The sequence below is a fragment of the Onychostruthus taczanowskii genome, unplaced genomic scaffold, assembly GCF_017590055.1.
Source record: "Onychostruthus taczanowskii isolate IOZ18803 unplaced genomic scaffold, ASM1759005v1 scaffold50, whole genome shotgun sequence".
NCBI lineage: Eukaryota > Metazoa > Chordata > Aves > Passeriformes > Passeridae > Onychostruthus > Onychostruthus taczanowskii.
This window is the reverse complement of record NW_024502569.1, coordinates 3,651,892-3,666,765: the sequence shown is the minus strand read 5'-3', so window position 1 is coordinate 3,666,765 and position 14,874 is coordinate 3,651,892. Positions and strand designations below refer to the sequence as shown.

At 45.0% G+C, this 14,874-nt stretch overlaps 2 protein-coding genes across 3 annotated transcripts; one reads left to right on the top strand and one right to left on the bottom strand.

Annotated features, from left to right (window-relative positions):
• The first annotated feature begins 4,296 nt into the window (after positions 1–4,296).
• GTF3A (general transcription factor IIIA) lies at positions 4,297–9,155 on the top strand. Of its 2 annotated transcripts, none has more exons than XM_041416077.1 (9): positions 4,297–4,455; positions 4,695–4,795; positions 5,180–5,276; positions 5,465–5,553; positions 6,426–6,499; positions 7,731–7,814; positions 8,203–8,432; positions 8,546–8,602; positions 8,865–9,155. In XM_041416077.1, the coding sequence occupies exons 1-9, from the start codon at positions 4,306–4,308 to the stop codon at positions 9,021–9,023; spliced, it is 1,041 nt and encodes a 346-aa protein (XP_041272011.1). In that variant the 5' UTR covers positions 4,297–4,305; the 3' UTR covers positions 9,024–9,155. The 2 variants fall into 2 exon arrangements, with proteins under 2 accessions (XP_041272011.1, XP_041272009.1); XM_041416075.1 differs by having other exon boundaries at positions 8,543–8,602.
• MTIF3 (mitochondrial translational initiation factor 3) lies at positions 9,094–14,565 on the bottom strand. Its single transcript, XM_041416078.1, has 4 exons — positions 14,444–14,565; positions 12,005–12,468; positions 10,633–10,778; positions 9,094–9,366 (listed from the first exon to the last, which is right to left on the bottom strand). Exons 2-4 carry the CDS (start codon positions 12,465–12,467, stop codon positions 9,154–9,156), a joined length of 822 nt encoding a protein of 273 aa, XP_041272012.1. The 5' UTR covers position 12,468; positions 14,444–14,565; the 3' UTR covers positions 9,094–9,153.
• Between the last annotated feature and the right edge of the window lie 309 nt (positions 14,566–14,874).

The window sequence follows — 14,874 nt, the reverse complement described above, 5'->3', positions numbered from 1 at the left end:
CCCAACTGATTAACTCCATCCTCTTCCTAACATGTTTTTGTAGTTCCCAGAAATCCCTAGAAAGGGCTCCTGAGGACAATGGCACCATTACAAGCCAGCTAGGATTCAGTAAACAGAGCGATGAAGAAAACATTGTCCTGACTGCAGTTCACCTCTGGCATCCAGGTTGCATAATTCACATGTACTTCATTCTATGCTCCCTTGGCTGTGTGGCACGCTTGTGATTTAGGAAAAAAGGAAGACTGAGCCCGCACTTGATGAAGGAAAGAACAAAGTGATTGTTGTGAGGAAGAAAAAAGAGTTGGAGTCCATACAACCTTGCAAGTGGACTGGAGCAATGGAAACTGGCAGAAAAGATTAGAGCAGTAATACAGTAGACACAGGAAGTACTTCCACTGTGCCTGGGCTGATCCTTCTTAGTGCAAACATCCACCAGGACCCTTCTTCCAACCCCTGCTTTTTTCATCCACATTTGTAGATTCACCTCTACAAAAAAACCTAAAATTACTTCTTTGCTATGTTTTACTTCTGTCCTACCTTACACGTGACAGTTCACCATGCATAACTGAGGGACTTCTCCAAAAACTGCAGGAAGTCTCCTGACAACTTGCCAACTTCATCACAATTTTTCCCCTTACTCTGGAAAGTACAAAAGCCTTTTATTTTTTAGACATGTGTCTCGTCTTGTTGCAAGATTGTTGAACCACCAATGTAGTCAGGGCCACAAAACTTGTTGGGACCAGCTGAGAACACATAAATTGTTAGTGTCATTCTTAAATCACAGTCTCTCTGCATCCCACTGCCACTGAACCATGCCAAGAGACCTCTAGATATGGTGCCTCAAGTGCCATATTCAAACCATATTCAGCTTGCAACAATTCTAGAGAAAAAAGTAATCTTCCAGTTTCCAAAGTTTCTCATGCAGGGGAATAATTTCTGCAATCACAGAGCTACTCTGGAAGCACATTTAAACATATTTATCTTCATTTTAATATACATTCAAATAACTTCTGTGTAATGCTCATAAACATAAGATCTTTTGACTTCAACTGTGCTGAACAAAGAGAAGCAACTTACCTTGGAGATGAGGTAAATACCACTACTTATAGCAGAATGGTGGGATGGGAAAATGAAACAGCCTTTGTTAGAAAATATGTGGCCCATTCACTCCGCAGTTCTTCAGAGGATATGAGTATTCACAGCAGTATGTGAAGTCTTTCCTTGATTGATACTTAATTCTGAGTACAACCTTGTAGCTTAAAGAAATAGTTTCAATCAGAGGGATTTACTATCCTGTGGGGGTTTTACATGTGTGTGAAGTAGTTCTGTGTTGTTTTTTTCTTGAGGGAATGAACTGCCTCATTTTTCTGAGGTTTTGTTCCCTTTCAGTTTACAGATTATTAAAATTTATCAGCTGCAGTGTAGACCTTGCTCTGGAAATGTTTATCTTCAGATTTAATTTTTCTCCGTTGCATATGTCTACCTCTTAGCAGGTTTACCTTTCACCTCCTACAGTGGAAAATTATAACAACAAATCTGAAAGGCAGCCCACTCTCTTTCTAGCTCTGGCTCTCCTAGAGGACTCTTCAAAATCCTCCCTCTCATAGTCAAGTCAGAAGACATCAAAAATGCAACACAATGAGAAGCCCTTTGGCCTTGAGTCACCCACCATCTATATATTTCCAAAACTGGATTAAAATTCCCAGAGGACTGTGCTAAAATCTCAAACTGGCATTGCATAGCACAAAATCCAATGTGAAGAATGTTTGTTCTGTGTATAGCCAATAGCAACATTTCCGAAGTTTTCTGCCTTGCATGCTATTTCCTCACCTGCTTTAGAGCGGCCTGAGGCAATATCATGTTTTCACAGGAAAGGAAAAAAATGTTCTCAAAAAAGGAACATTAATAACTTCTTTTTTAACTTTCTGATTGGTTTTTTACTGCAATTCCCAGACCAAAAATCCTGAACAACCAAAACCACAGCAACATTTTCTTTCATTTTGGTTAGTACTTTTTAGAAGCTGACTGACTTCCCCGCTGAAAAGAAGCTTATTTCTTGCCGTTGCTTCTTGATGGTGTGACTGATTCAGCCATTCCCTAAATCCTGCTACAGATGAGTGAGATAAGAGACATCCCCCGGGGCTGTGGGGATCTGCTCCGGACCAGCACCAACTCCTCAGACTCCTTGCTCTGCCCGGCATCTTCCCTCCCTGCAATGTGCTGTGCAGAGCCATTAGGTTCCCCATCCTTTGGCACTCCTGCCACCTGACTTCATGGTCCCTTCCCTCCTCCAGTCCCCATACACTACATTCCTGACACTTATTCCCCCTGTCTTTCTTCCCCCAGTTCCCCAGCCTGCTCCAAGCACTGTCATCTGCTCAGGCTTTACAGCTGAGGACACAAACAAGGAAGAAGGATTGGGATTTTCTTCTCCACAGGATGGTTCCCTTGTCACAATCACATTTCAGCTTTCCTACCCTGTTCTTCACACTCTGTGGGGAGAACTGCAGCAGATGGAGGATGTCACCTACAATAAAGCTCGTGTGACAACTCAAATAGAGCAAAACAGAGCAGATGATGTGTTCATAGAATCATTTAGGTCGTAAAAGACCTTTAAGATCATTGAGTCCAACCAGTAACCCAGCACTGCCAAGTCTATCTTTAAACCATGTCCCCAAGTAACACGTCTGCACATCTTTAAAATACCTTCAGGGATGGTGACTCAACAATCTCCCTGGGCAACCTGTTCCAATGCCTGACAACCCTTTCCTGAAGACTTTTTTCCTAATATACAATCTAACCTCCCATGGGACAACTTGAGGCCTACCCCTACCTGGCCACAAGCTCCTTTCAGGCAGTTGTAGAGAGCCATAATAATGACCCCCCTGAGCCTCCTTTTCCCCAGACTAAACAACCCCAGCTCCCTCAGCTCCAAGTCTCTACTGGGAATGTGCTAGGCAAGATATCAGAGACCCTCAGCTCACCTTAGCCTCATGTCCTCTTCCTCTAGCTGTGCCCTCAGCTGGCCTGGGGACACAGCAGGATCACAGGCCAGGGTGACAGGCCATCTGCCATACGATCCAAAAGACCAGGCTGAAAACACCCACCTTTTGGGGCAGGTGGTAAGCAGCATCCAGCAGAGGCTGATGTCACAGTCCATGAGATTCCCCTGGTCTGGACCAGGGGCTGACCAGCATTATGAAGACTCATCCTTGGGCAAGGCAGGGAGCCAAACCAAACCTGTTCAGAGAGCCTTTGCCCCAGGACATGACTCGGCATCTGCTAAAGCCATGAAATCCTTCTCGGGGAGGCAGCATAGCCCCAGTGTCCCTAAAACCGCAGGAGGGCTGTTATGTGTGGCAAGGGGCACAGAATTAGACGGATCTCCACTACCATGAGCACATGCACATGGATTCTGCAGCTGGGACAGGGCAACACGGGGTGTTCATACAGTCTGGGGAATGAGATGCTGGAACAGGACCAGGAGGTCCTGGTCAATGACAAGTAGAACATAAGTCAGCAGTGCCCTGGCAGTCAGGAGGGCCACCCGTGTCCTGGGGGCATCAGGGACAGCATGGCCAGCTGGGCAAGGGAGGGGATCGTCCAGCTCTACTCTGCACTGGAGTGGGCACACCTCCAGTGCTGGGGGCAGTTCTGGGTGCCACAATACAAGAAAGACATTAAACTGTTAGAACATCCAAAGGAGGTCAATAAGGATGGTGAAGGGTGTGGAGAAGCTGTGCGAGGAGCTGCTCCTCAGCCATCGGTCTGCTCAGCCTGCGGGGAGAGCTCATTGCAGTCACAGCTTCTCCTGAGGGAAAGAGAGGGGCAGGCACTGATCTCTTCTCCATAGTGCCAGTGACAGGACCCGAGGGAATGACCTGAAGTTGTGTCAGGGGAGGTTTAGGTTGGATATTAGAAATAAATTCTTCACCCAGAGAGTGGTTGGGCACTGGCACATGCTCCCCAGGGAAGAGGTCCCAGCACCAGCCTGACAGAGTTCAAGGAACATTTGGACAACGTTCTCAGGCCCGTGGTGTGACCCTTGGTGACGGTGCTGTGCAGGGCCAGGAGCTACACTCGATGACACTTGCGAGTCCCTTCTAACTCAGGACATTCTGTGACTCTGAGGGGGCTCCCGGCACACAGAGACGGGAACAGCGCTGCCCGCGCCGCCCGGGGCCCGCAGCTTCCCCGGAGCTCTTCAGCGCCCGAGCCCGGCCCACGGCCCCGCGCGCGCCCGCCACACCGAGCACGCGCCGCCGCCGCCGCCCCGCCCACCCGCTCAGTCACGTGCCGTGCGGCATGGCCGGCGCGCCGGGGGATGGCGGCGGGGACGGGAGTGGTGGGAGCGTGCTGCTCGTCCGCCCGTACATCTGCTCCTTCCCCGGCTGCGACGCCGCCTTCAACAAGGCCTGGCGGCTGTCCGCCCACCTCTGCCGGCACACGGGCGAGGTGAGCCGCGCCGGCTGGGAGGGAGGGAGGGAGGGGTGTGTGTGTGTGACCGAGGCGTGGGCGCCGCGCTGGGACCCCGCGGGGACCGGGCAGGGTCCCAGCCCCGCAACACCCGGAGGCTGCGCCGTGTGACCGGGCCCGGTGCGGCCGGGGCATCCCGCTGGCGGCAGGATGGGCTCCCCGGGCGGCCGAGCCCCCGCGGGGGTGCGTTCGGCCCTAGGACAGATCGTCTCTTTCAGAGGCCGTATGTTTGCGATTATGAAGGCTGCGGCAAGGGGTTCACGAGAGACTTCCACCGCGCCCGACACCTCCTCACGCACACCGGGGAAAAGCCGTTCGAGTAAGGCCCAAGTTTTTACCTCTTAAGCTGAAGTGCGGTTTTTCGTAAGGAAAGGAAGTTAAAACAGGGCGGTGGCAGAGGGCGTGCATGCCTTTGGTGTCATGGGCCCTGCCATAACAGTGTGTACACGGGGTGGGATCAAACCCCCCGTTCCGGCAGCGACCTGTAACAAATGCTTAAAGGAATGGGCAGATCTCTCCCCCAAGAATACATTATTAAAAGGCTAACTTAGTCTCTGGCTTTTATTGTCTTCAAAGCAAACTTCTGTATTTGAGTTGTGAGTTTCAGTAATTCTTCTGTATGTTGTTCTTGTACAGTGATTTCTGTACCTGCCTAGGGAACAAGTCACTGACAGCAGTAATAAAAAATGCAGTTCATTTGCAGGTGCACAGCTGATGGGTGCAATGAGAAATTTGGAACAAAATCAAACATGAAGAAGCACGTTGAGCGCAAGCATCAGAATCAGCAAAAGCAGTATGTGGTGAGTAATTACCTTTGCACTGTACAGTGGAGGCTAAACAAGCTCTTTCTTGTGTATCTGGTGAAATACTCCAACTTGTTATTATGTGGTACTTGTATAAGCTCAAATACCATGACAGGGATTTCAGCGAACATGTGAACTGAACTGTCAATATTTGGCCTCTAATGATAACTTAATTTCCTCAATAGTGTGACTTTGAAGGCTGTAACAAGTCTTTCAAGAAGCATCAACAACTTAAAGTTCATCAGTGTCACCACACCAATGAACCTCCCTTCAAGTACGTGGATAATTTTAATACTGAACTTAAACACTGTAGATGAAAACAGGTACATTTTCTCAGCCTTTTCATTGATGTGGCAGAAAAAAGAAAAAATAAATCAGTATGTAGTCAGGGCTGCAAGTATATTTCTTGTACTAGTCCTTTGCTCAGTGATCTGCTTTGTGCAACAATCTTGGTGCTCTGTAACTTCAGCATTCCAGCAGTTTTATAAAAAAATAACACAGCACCCCCCCCACCCCTTGTTTTTAGTTCGTAGTTTGAAATACAGGCATTAGAGCTTGCACAGTAATTAAAAATGCAGCTGCCTTTATTTTTCAGTAAGAAGCAGTGACTTGGCTGACATTGAGTAGTTAGTACCTAGAAAAAGGAGAGAGACTTTGTTTCCCAGCTCCATTTGGGTAATACATGACTATAGATCTGCTAAAAGCAAAGTTCAGTCTTGTATTTCCTACAGGTGGGTCACACTTAACATGAGTGTTCCTTCCACTTCAGTGAAATGCACTACTGTGGTTGGATGACAGACAAAAATGTCAGTGCTCTGCTGGTTCTGCACAAACCACTTAAACCTTCCACTTTCTGTTGTTCTGTATTTGAAGAGCCTGCTGTGTGGAGATGATACAAGGCTTGACTCTTCAGCTAAAGCTCAACTTGCTGTATATTTGAAAATCATACTATAGTTCTAACTCTCAAAGTCATCCATGTCTATTAAAAAACTATTACAGAATTTACTTTTACAAGGTGGGGGGACACACACAGATCTGCAAGCAAAGGGACACTTGAATTATTTTATTAATTTTAATTGTTCTTGACTTAACAAAAAATACTTCGATATGGTGAAAGAAATGAAACTACTGCTATTTTGTACCTAGATGTAATAAAGAAGGATGTGGAAAGTGTTTCTCTACTCCAAGTCGACTAAAGCGGCATGAGAAGATACATGAAGGTAAAACTGTTCTTTTCTTTTTAAGGTTATGTTTCAGCAAAGGTAAAAGGACTGCTTCCAGTGCAGAGTATGCACGGATGCATGACAGTCTGAAAGTGTTCTGGGTCTAGTGATCCAGACAAGACAAGAACACCCATTTTGAATAGTAAGTGGGATATAACTGCAGGGCACTGCAGTGTTCAGTTAGAGTGTGTTTGTGGCACTCTGAGCAGAGCTCAGGATTCCTTCAGTTATTTCTTCTCCTGAGGTGCTTCCTTGCACATAATCCATCTTTTGGAGATGGGCTGGTGGTAAAGGCATTAGCCTAGATGTCCAGAGCTTAGATTCAGTTGTCAGTTCTGCCACAAATTTCCTGTGGAGCCTTGGCAGAACCATGTGTATTTTTAGTTATTAATGAACCTGTGTGAGAGGCTTTTAAGTGAAATCATCATAATATGGCCATGTACGTTTGAGCTAATCCTGCTGCCCTCCTATCCATTCTTTCACTGACAGATAACCAGCTTTACAGTGATAGGAAAAAACCAAAACCAAATCAAATAAACCCAACAGACTAGGAAGAGTACCCAGAAGGCTGTGATTTTTGCTGTGATTTGTACTGTGATTCCCTTAAAACAAGGTTTTTGAGCATTCCAGTCCTGGGATTTAAATAGTGTTGACTTCCTGTGGTTCCTGCCTGATAGAATGTTAGAATCTCTTTGGACTCTGGAATACTACTATATGGTCAGTATTTCTTTTTAATATGCAAGACAAATATTTATATAGAACTAATATATATTACTAGTTATTTTCATCTATTTGAGAGAAAGTGTATGCCTGGAGAGGAAATAGCTTTACTGAAGCAAGGAGAGAGAGTTTCACAAAATCATTTAGGTCAGAAAGGATCTATGGAGGTGACCTGGTCCAGCTCCCTGCTCAAGGTGGAGCCAGTTAGACCAGGTTGTTGAGGACTACATCCACTAGTGTTTAATGGTTCCAGGGCTAGGGCTTCCACAGCCTCTCTGGACAACTGGTGTCAGTGATACAAGGTTTCTTACTTAAAACTGCTAGGATTTTCTCTTGTTCCAATTTGTGTTGATTTTTTATTGTCTCTTATCCCATTCCTGTGCAATATGGGAAGACACAAGAAATGACTGGCTTTTAATTTTCAAATGCTGGAAGTGGAGTTCCCCCTTGTAAAACTGGACTGTTTGCCAGACCCTCTGTCATTGTAAACATCTGTCCCGTCCAACAGGCTATGCATGCAAGAAGGAAAACTGCTCATATATCGGAAAAACGTGGACAGAGCTTCTGAAACATAATAAAGTCAGTCATGCAGGTAAATTCCAAATGCTTTAGTAAACTTATGATACAAATAGGAAACCAACTGCTAATCTGAAGTCCTTGCTGTACTCACTTCATCAGCTTGTCAGCGTGTCCCAAACTTGTCTACTAACTTTATTGGTAAGGTGGCTGTCATTCCAGCTAGACCTTTGATGAAAGTGCTGCTCGATATACTAACTTAGCTTTGTAATTCAGTTAACAGAAAATTGTTTTATGTAGGTTTTCAGATTTTGATAATTCATACTGCATTATCCTCCTGAAGTCTTTGAGTTCCTTGCATTTCATGTTGATGTTAGCATTGTTCTAATAGACCACTAGGGTTTGATTCTGGGCTGCTGTAAGAAAGTGTTTATTTATATTCTGCCTTTCTTTTTCCCACTTAGAGCCAATAGTCTGCAGTGAATGTAACAAAACTTTTAAACGGAAGGATTACCTCAGGCAGCATCAAAAGACACATGCTGTGGAGAGGGAAGTCTGCCGCTGCCCCAGAGAAGGATGTGGAAGAACATACACAACTTTATTTAACCTTCAAAGCCATATCCTCTCTTTTCATGAGGAGAAAAAACCATTCTCTTGTGATTATCCAGGCTGTGGAAAAGTGTTTGCAATGAAGGTATGTGTTTTTTTAACTGTTCTGGTCTGAATCCCATAATCCCATTATCTAAAATTATAAACTGAACTCCTTTTTTTTTTTTTTTTTTTCCCTGCTCTTTGTAACTGCAGCAGAGCCTAGCAAGACATGCAGTTGTACATGATCCTGAAAAGAGAAAGCTGAACTTGAAAGTAAGTTACACTCTTGGAAGAAGTGTTCTCACCCCTACCCTTATCACTGCAGAGGAGGGTAAACTTTACCTGGTTTAGAATGTGCCTTCAAGCAGGAAAACAGGTCAAATACCTAGATAATTTGTGAGATTCTTAATTTATGAAGCTCCTTCAGCTAATGCAGTCCTGGCCTCTACTTTGATTTCTTTTTCCCCCTACCAGAAAAGTAGTCTTGGCTTCACAGACATGTCAAGTTTACTAATTCTGGATCTATTTCTGCCAGGCAAAGCGTTCTCGTCCCAAGAGGAGCTTAGCCTCTCGTCTCAGTGGCTACATTCCTCCTAAAACACAGCCAGGAAAGGATGAGGTTGTGATGGAAAGCAAGACAGCAGACAAGCTTGTGGAAAATGGAATACCAGCTGTTGAAATTCGGACTCTGTAGCAAAGCTTAACCAAGACAGTGTTCTTCATGGAATGACCAATGCAAAGCTCAACAGTAACTTTAGATGAAATTAATATTTTAAAATTTTATTTTTTAAATAAATATATATTGTTTACACCGCTTCAGAAAGTCACTGATGCAACTCATTTGACTTCAGATCTTCATTTTCATCTTTTTTTACTGTATTGTTTTTCTTTATTTCCATCTTCTGGTGTTCTTTCAACTCTTTGTCAGACATGTGCCTGAAAACACAGGTACTCACTCCTTCTCTAGCAACTCTTGGCTTGGAAAGATAAGTTGCTTTCTCAGACACAGTCTCCAAAATCTGATCAAAAAGCGTGAACTAAAAAGGAGAAAAATAAAAAATGAAACTAAATGAATGCACAAATCCAGGTAGAAAAATATTTCAAGCTCCTCTGTAATAACATGATCTGCTTAGTTTAGCTATTAGCTGAACTAAGTTAGTTGCTAGTCCTAGTTTCAGCACTTCTTGTCCTTTCCTAACAATTCTTTACTCATAAGCAGGTTTAGGCAAGTCATTAGAGGGGGGATCCATCCATTTCCTAACATTTAGGCTGTACTGCTGACTCACAGTGTTTTGCTCTTTAAAGGTGTCCATTAGAGTGGTCTGCATCTGACTCCTCTCCACCCTCCTGTGCCTCTAGATTCAGATATATTATTATATGAGGCTTTTTTGTTAAGAGGTAGTATCGTTCTAAGGTTAGCAGGACCTAGTAGTATTGAACTGAGTAACAGTGCATTCACCGAATTCCTAACCTCATTATTAAGCCTTCAAGGACAATGTAAATCAGGACTGTGTCATGACATGTTCTGTTCTCTCCCATCATCACTGCTTCCTGTTACTCCTTCCCTGTGAATTTACCTTCCTATAAAAAGTTTTGTTCTTTTGGATGAAACACTATCGCAATTTTCCCCAGCAATTTAGTTGAGACAATTGTCAAGAACACCTAATCACTACAGACATTACAAGGAGGAAAAAAAAGTTAAACAGAATATTTATAAAAAATCAATTTTTGTGAATGACACTGAAGTCTCAAGGCCCCGCAATTATACTGGGAACTTGCCATCAGCTGCTTAACATTTTTAGCAGTGTTCACTTTGCTAGTCTTGGAACACCATTCCAATAGTTATTCATGTCAGAATGGATAACTAACCTTAGCCAAAGTTGCATAAATACAGCTTCAGAAGAACTGTTGGTGAAATAATCCAGCTAAAATACAGACTTTATTTTTTTCAAAACCGCACTGTTAAAGTTTTCAGAGTGGGTGAGCTGGCTAAAGCCACAGATCAGAAAATTTCACTGGCCCCATTAATAGGGTGGTGCTGCATAGGAGTGCTTAGACTCTGCTGTCCAAGCCAGTACTGCAGCTGGATTCTTAAGGAAGCATGGTATTTGAACTGTCTCTCTGGGACTACTTTTCTTCACCAGTGTTTGAACAGGCGCAGCTTAAGGCAGGCAACCACTACTTGCATGGGACTAGATCTCCACTGAGGTACTAAAAACTGTGGCAGTACCCAATAAGGAAGGTCAATACAGCTGCAGCTACTTAATGACATCGACTGGTCCAACTTCCACGAGTGCACTTACCATGTCTGTACTGCTGCCTTTTGCTTGCCGGATGGTAACTTTAACATGGTGTCTCTTCTCAATCCACTGTGCTATCTGTTTAGTCTTGGTCTCTAAGTCATTCTTGGCAATAGCTGAAGAAAAGGATAACTCCTTCTGAACCACCCCTGTTTAAAACAGAACTGAAAGTCTGTTGGCTTAACATTTGACAAACCTGTTGCTCTCTTTTAAAGCTCTCTCTCAAGGCTTATGGTGCTTTGCCTGCTTGACTCCCTCCTCCCATGCTGCTTTCTCCCCATCTCATTGTCTCAGCATGCACCACTCTCACACTCACTGCCGTAAATGGGAGACTGAGTGCATGTTTGAGGCACACAGGGAAAATCTCTTCAGCGTCAGAAGGCTTAAGATATTTTTAATTACAGTCTTGTTCATATGATCCACAATGTAGGTCTAACAAACAGGTAAGCACTGGATCTGGAATTAAAGACTTAGTGTCTAAATTCCCGTGTTCTGCACGCAAGACAGCTGAAGGTAAAAGCTCTTCGACGTTAGATAGCTCTTCATCTCAAGCCCATTTTATTGAGTGGTGAGTGCAATATTCAGCTGGAAGTATGACAATGCCTTGTAATATATTTGAACAACCTACAGTCTCTTCCTCCTTCAAGTTTCTCTAAAGCAGTTACCATCTGAGTAATATTTTTCTGGTTTCTTGAACAGAGCAACTCAGTACCACAATAATGCTCTCCTCTAAAATCAGAACTCTACTCAAAGCACAGCTATCTTCAATAGCCTGAGGATATGGGGGGTACAAGGTCACATGCATTTTCTAAAACCTCTTTGCCAAACTCAGTTTGATAAACTGCTGGAGCAGGTGGTCTTAAGAAAAAAACAAAAAACCAAACTGAAAAGTGTTAAATATTGAAAAAGTTCTCTTACTCTGTACAAGAAAGGACTTCAGACTTTGTCCTCTTAGCAGCAAATGAGGAAGAGAGTGTTTCATGACTTCTGATGACAAACTATATAATTATATTGGTGTATCCAGTCCTTAGTTTGTAAAAACTGCCTGTCACTCTATGCCTTAGTAAAAGAACAGAAATTCAGTGAGTCTCATGGAACCAGAGCCCAGTTATATTCACTCACATAAAGATATTTTTTAACAAGTCAGCAGATGTCAAAGTAGCAAATCCTGAGAGGGCAATAGAAGGCTTCTCTGTGAAAGACTGGACTAATCCAAAATTTTATTTTCACCACTGCAAATCCTTAATAGCATGGACTGCAGTGACATTGCTTTGGATTTACACAAATACAAGTAAGAGGATTTAATCTGTTGAAACCACTTTTAATGCAGCATTTTTCAAAGTCCTCAGTGTTGTAGTGTTTACAGTGCACATACCTGGCTTTGGACTTGCTTTTTTCTTCTCTGCACGTTTAAGCTGTTCTTCGTGAATCTGCTGCCCAGTCATTAGTCTGTAAACTGGAGGTTCTACGTTCTCACGAAGCAGAACCAGTTTCAGGCCATGTTGATCCATAAGTCTGAGTGCCTCTGCTCGGTGCATGTTTCCTAAGCTCTGCCCATCCTGGTTGATTACGTGCAAAATACGATAGGGAATTCTTCGCCCAACACTTCCAAACGCTGCTTTACTCTTTGGTTGTGCGTGAGATTTTCCATCTGTACACAATGGTTGAGTAAGCCCAAACACAGCTGACTTCCTAGGGTCAGGTACCACCATCCAGAATGGAGAAAAGAGCCACTTTTGTGCTGTCTGTGTCAGAAGAGTACCAAAGAACCTTTTTGCATATGTGCTTTCGTTTCTGGTCACTTGACATAAATATTTCATTGTGCACAAGGCAGTCATTCTGAGGAAGAAGAAAAAGCAAATTACCCCATTAGTTAGATTTTTCTAGTTATATTAGAAAGACTTGACTCCAGTTCAGTAAACCCTAGTGTTTTGAATTGCTCTTTTGAAATTATACATGGTGCTACAGTAATTTTACAGTAACATAGGGACTTAAGCCAGAGAGAAAATCTGACAAATAAGCAAAATGTATGAGTTGATGTTACCTTCTGTATTTTAAAATCTGAGCCTGATCTCCTTTAAAGAATGCAATACTTCTAGTTCCTTTCTCCTCACTTTCAAATTTTAATCTAAATAGTTACAGGCATCTATCCTGTCACGGTACACACGAAGCTATAAACTTTCAAATATGCTTCCAAATATACCCGTGCTTGAAGACTACTGAAACTCCTCTTTGAGACATTTCTTCCATTGGATTTTTAGTCCCATTCTTCCCCGGTTCATGAAATCCCCCGGCAATTGTGCTGCAGCTGCCCATTATTTGCATTTTGTTCAGACCTTCAGAAATCGTCTGTTTTCTAACAGCTGCAAAAAACTTTGGAAATAAAGAGCAAACTGTGAGTAGTCTCTGTAGTTTTCCTATTTTTTGTTTAAAAGGGTGCAATTACAGGAAAAGCCAAAGATGATGCAGGAAAACAAACAGGTGTCATACCAGAGGAGTTGGCAAGAGTGAGACCTCTTTTGCCCAGGAAGGAATGTGCCTCTGCTCTATAAATACATGCATGCATACACATATATATATATATACAAACATGTATGACATTGTGTAAACATGCATCCATGTGCATACATACACATGGAAAAGGTGTAAACCATCAGCAAGGACAAAAAGCTATTGATAATTCTAAGCAGTGTTGGCACAGGAACAAGCGTGAATGAAAAAATGACTAGCCTGTGAATAAACTTAGTCTGAAAAGGGGACAGTCTGGAGCCTGGGATGGATTTTATACCTCAGCAGTAAGGACAATGTCCATGCAAACTGCTTGAAGGAGGAGCCAGAGGAGTTCATGAACCGGGCAGTCCGATAACAGCTGTGTGCTACAGCTAGATCAAGTTAGCCACACAGCACACAAGAGAAGTAACAGGATTTCCACAGCAGCCTAAAACCAGCTGGTAGAGCTACCTTTCCTTCTTGCTCTGGGCTCTGCCCAGTCCAGACCCCTGTAAAAACAGCTTTTTGTCTGGCTGTGACAACTGCCCTATGACTGAACACCCACTGCCAACACCCAAGTATCTTTGTGCATCATCAGTGCAGCTACACAAGAGCCACGATGTCCTTATTTTTTTAATGGTTTCATAAACCAGCTCTGGATCATGCACTGCAGACTTGGTCCACAATCTGGGTATCACTACTCCATTACTGAATGATATTAAATTCATCTTCCATTCAGAGGAGCCTGGCTTGCCTTTGAGAGCTACTGATTTATAAAATTAAGTAACGGCATCTCAGCAATGGAACAGCAGCTTGTTTTAAGGAAATGCTGACCTTGCTCCGCTAAACACATGGTGTTGTTGTTATCCCCCTTCACTCGCTGACACTATTTAAATCTCATAAACCTAGCCCTTGCTGTCTCAAAGAAAACAACTCTTTTTTATGGAAGGGGTTTTCTTTGCCTAACACGGCTAAGACACGCATGTTTCGCGTTGTGCGTTTCGCTCATCCTTGTTGCCAAGGCCGGCTGACTTGGCCGGGTGGGAGCTCGAAGGAGCGGGCAGCTCCGGGCACACTGGGAACCGCAGGAGCAGCCGCGCTTCCTGTGCCGGGCGGCCCTCACGGGAGGGGGGCGGCATCCCGTGGGAGGCGGCCTGCTTCCCGCGGGTGTCCCTCCTGTAAGCAGGGAAGCGGGGCTGTACGCGAGTGTGTGACCGTGCCCTGTCGCGTCCGCCCTCCCGGCTCTGCGTGTGGCGGAGGTCACTGCGCGCGCCTGTGGCGTGCCCGCGTGCGTGACCCGCGCCTCCCTGCGACCCTCTCTTACCTGCCGGCCGGGCCGGGCCGGGCTGGGCCGAACCGAGCCGAGCCAAACCCCCAGCCCCGGCCCGCCCAAGCAGCCGAGGCACCGGCCCGAGCCGCCGGGAAGTTGCGGAACGCCCCGCCTCTCCCCTTTCCTTTTCCTCCTGCTCCTCCTCTTCCTCTTCCTCCTCGCGCGCCTCCGCCCCGCTCCCCGCCCGCCGGTGCGCGCCCGCGTGAGCGCGCGTGGTGGGTGCGGTAGTGCCAGCGGGATCTCGGTGTCCCTGTGTCCCTGTGCCTGGTCCCTGTGTGCTCCCGCCTGTACAGGCCGACATACGTGGCGTGCCCGGTTCCGTGCGCGCGGTTGTTGGGAGCTGCTGTTGCCCTGCACGGCTCTGTGGGTTCCCGCTGTGCCTTTGCTACGCTGCCGTGGGTGTGAGGGCCGCGGCTGGGACAGGG